Source organism: Triticum dicoccoides, chromosome 2A (assembly GCF_002162155.2).
Source record: "Triticum dicoccoides isolate Atlit2015 ecotype Zavitan chromosome 2A, WEW_v2.0, whole genome shotgun sequence".
Lineage (NCBI taxonomy): Eukaryota > Viridiplantae > Streptophyta > Magnoliopsida > Poales > Poaceae > Triticum > Triticum dicoccoides.
In genome coordinates, this window is record NC_041382.1 from 733,251,818 (window position 1) to 733,254,843 (window position 3,026).

Genomic DNA, 3,026 nt, shown 5'->3' on the forward strand with positions numbered 1-3,026 from the left:
TCACTTCTTGATGATGACAAATTCGACAAAAGCCACGCTCTACTTTGCATCTTGATAGGATCGCTCTAGGCTTCCAGTGGGATGTTTCTCATGAACCCAACCAAATCTGGACGAGAGAGGTGCGGGCACCAACTGTGAATTTGGGAGTGGTTGAGTGGAAGAAATGTACTGTACTATTTCGCCCCAACGCCAACCCACACGGCAAGATAAAAAGCGTTACTAGTACTAGTAGCAAAACTGGAGCACACACAGTCCACGCGCTCCAGGTGGTGGAGCTGGTCACTCGTTGTCGTTGTCTCGTAGCAGGCGTCGCTCACCCGGCGGAGTAGTATTTAGCAGGAGCGGGGGTGGGGCGGAGGGTGGAGAGGAGAGAAAGCAGCGGCTGCCGTCCCCTGCCTGCAACTGCAACCCAACTCAACCAGCCAGTCGCCATTACTCTTGTTTCTCATCCGACCAGTGACCACCGACCGCGAGCGCGAAGCAGGAGGAGCGGAGGAGCGGCACCATGCTGGGGCATCTGGCCGGGCTGGTGAAGGTGCGGGTGACGCGCGGGGTGAACCTCGCCATCCGCGACCTCCGCTCCAGCGACCCCTACGTCGTCGTCCGCATGGGCAAGCAGGTTCGTCTCGTCTCTTTTCCCCTTCTCTCGCTGTGTAGATGCAAGGCACCGTCGATCTGCCTGTCGATTCCGCGGATTTAGCCCTCTTTTGGAAAGAATTAATCGCCTCTCCGCGGTCCCCGTTCTGGAGTGTTCTCCTCCTGATTGTTCTCCTCCGCTCTGATTTTTTCGCAGAAGCTCAAGACGCGAGTGGTGAGGAAGAGCATCAATCCGGAGTGGAACGACGAGCTGACCCTCTCCGTCGAAGATCCCACCATTCCTGTCAAACTGGTATGTGTTCCTTTCTCTTTCCCCCTTTTCTCTCTCGCATGGCACGAAAATTTTGATCGATTTTTGGGAAATCTCCTAAACCGAATCGTGAAACGCAATCAATTTTCTCCCTGCAAAAAAGAGAAAGAAAGGAAAATAATAACAATGCCTTTGCACAAAAGGAAAGGAAGGTGAACATTCTGGAAACGCGGGGTACAGTACAGACAAGCAGCCGAAATGGTGACTGGATGAGAGACAGCTGCCTGAGAACCAGCTCATTGCTTCTTGTTCCTGTGCAGGACGTGTTCGACAAGGACACATTCTTCGACGACCCGATGGGCAACGCGGAGCTGGACATCGGCCCGCTGGTGGAGGCCGCGACGATGAGGATCCAGCTGCAGGGCGTCGCCGACGGCACCGTGGTGAAGAAGCTGGTGCCCAACCGGCAGAACTGCCTCGCCGAGGAGAGCGCCGTCTACCTGTCCGAGGGCACGGTGAAGCAGGACGTGGTGCTCAGGCTGAGGAACGTCGAGTGCGGGGAGGTCGAGCTCCAGCTCCAGTGGATCGACATCCCAGGCTCCAAGGGCGCATCAGGCTTTTAATTAACTCTCTGTGCACTCTCTGCTTTTTGCAGAGTTCTTTGTCAAGTGAAAAGCTGGGGTAAATTATGTTTAGAATCGAAGCTTAAGCTAGGATTTAGATGTTGCGATAGTATGACCGCCGTCAGTGTGGTCGAACTTCCTAAGACGGACCGAAGAAACAAAGAGGTGATGGCAGGGGCGTAAAGTGTCTCAGGCTTCCAATCCATCCTCCTTGCTTGCTTGATGTGTTCTGCATCTGCGATCGCGAGAGGAAAGGCTACAATGTGCTGAACAGTCTTGGCTTTTCCGAACCTTGGTTGCCGATGCTAGTCAGTCGGTGACGGGTGATTAATTGCAGTTGCAGATCGAAGAGTAGGTCTGGTTTCTGAAGGAGAATTTTCTTTTGTTTCAGGGAAATTTCTGCGGTGATCTTGATTTGCAACGCGTAACGATATGCAACTTCTGTGTATAGACGCGTAATGCTCAGAGACTTGAACACCCTCTTGACTTGATCGTCAAACCATGCTTGTATATTACTTCCTCTGTGAACTAATATAAGATCATTTATAGATCACTAAAGTAGTGATCTGGACGATCTTATAGAGAGTTTTTACGGTACATCATACTACCGGAAATAGTGGGTAGTATATAATTGATCCGACAAGTGATGTCGACACCGATGACTTCCCGATTAAGATAGGACTGCATCAGGAGTCAGCTTTGAGCCCTTATCTTTTTGCATTGGTGATGGATGAGGTCACAAGGGGTATACAAGGAGATATCCCATGGTGTATGCTCTTTGCGGATGATGTGGTGCTAGTTGACGATAGTCGGACGGGGGTAAATAGGAAGTTAGAGTTATGGAGACAAACCTTGGAATCGAAAGGGTTTAGGCTTAGTAGAACTAAAACCGAGTACATGATGTGCGGTTTCAGTACTACTAGCTGTGAGGAGGAGGAGGTTAGCCTTGATGGCCAGGTGGTACCTCGGAAGGACACCTTTCGGTATTTGGGGTCAATGTTGCAGGAGGATGGGGGTATTGATGAAGATGTGAACCATCGAATCAAAGCCGGATGGATGAAGTGGCGCCAAGCTTCTGGCATTCTCTGTGACAAGAGAGTGCCACAAAAGCTAAAAGGCAAGTTCTACAGGACGGCGGTTCGACCCGCAATGTTGTATGGCACGGAGTGTTGGCCGACTAAAAGGCGACATGTTCAACAGTTAGGTGTGGCGGTGATGCGTATGTTGAGATGGATGTGTGGCCACACGAGGAAGGATCGAGTCCGGAATGATGATATACGAGATAGAGTTGGGGTAGCACCAATTGAGGAGAAGCTTGTCCAACATCGTTTGAGATGGTTTGGGCATATTCAGCGCAGGCCTCCAGAAGCTCCAGTGCATAGCGGACGGCTAAAGCGTGCGGAGAATGTCAAGAGAGGACGGGGTCGACCGATTTTGACATGGAAGGAGTCCGTTAAGAGAGACCTGAAGGATTGGAGTATCGACAAAGAGCTAGCTATGGACAGGGGTGCGTGGAAGCTTGCTATCCATGTGCCAGAGCCATGAGTTGGTCGCGA

General features: G+C 51.4%; 1 protein-coding gene across 1 annotated transcript; it reads left to right on the forward strand.

Annotated features, from left to right (window-relative positions):
* The first annotated feature begins 307 nt into the window (after positions 1 to 307).
* LOC119356755 (GTPase activating protein 1-like) lies at positions 308 to 1,953 on the forward strand. Its single transcript, XM_037623736.1, has 3 exons — positions 308 to 619; positions 794 to 889; positions 1,168 to 1,953. Exons 1-3 carry the CDS (start codon positions 506 to 508, stop codon positions 1,468 to 1,470), a joined length of 513 nt encoding a protein of 170 aa, XP_037479633.1. The 5' UTR covers positions 308 to 505; the 3' UTR covers positions 1,471 to 1,953.
* Positions 1,954 to 3,026: the final 1,073 nt, after the last annotated feature.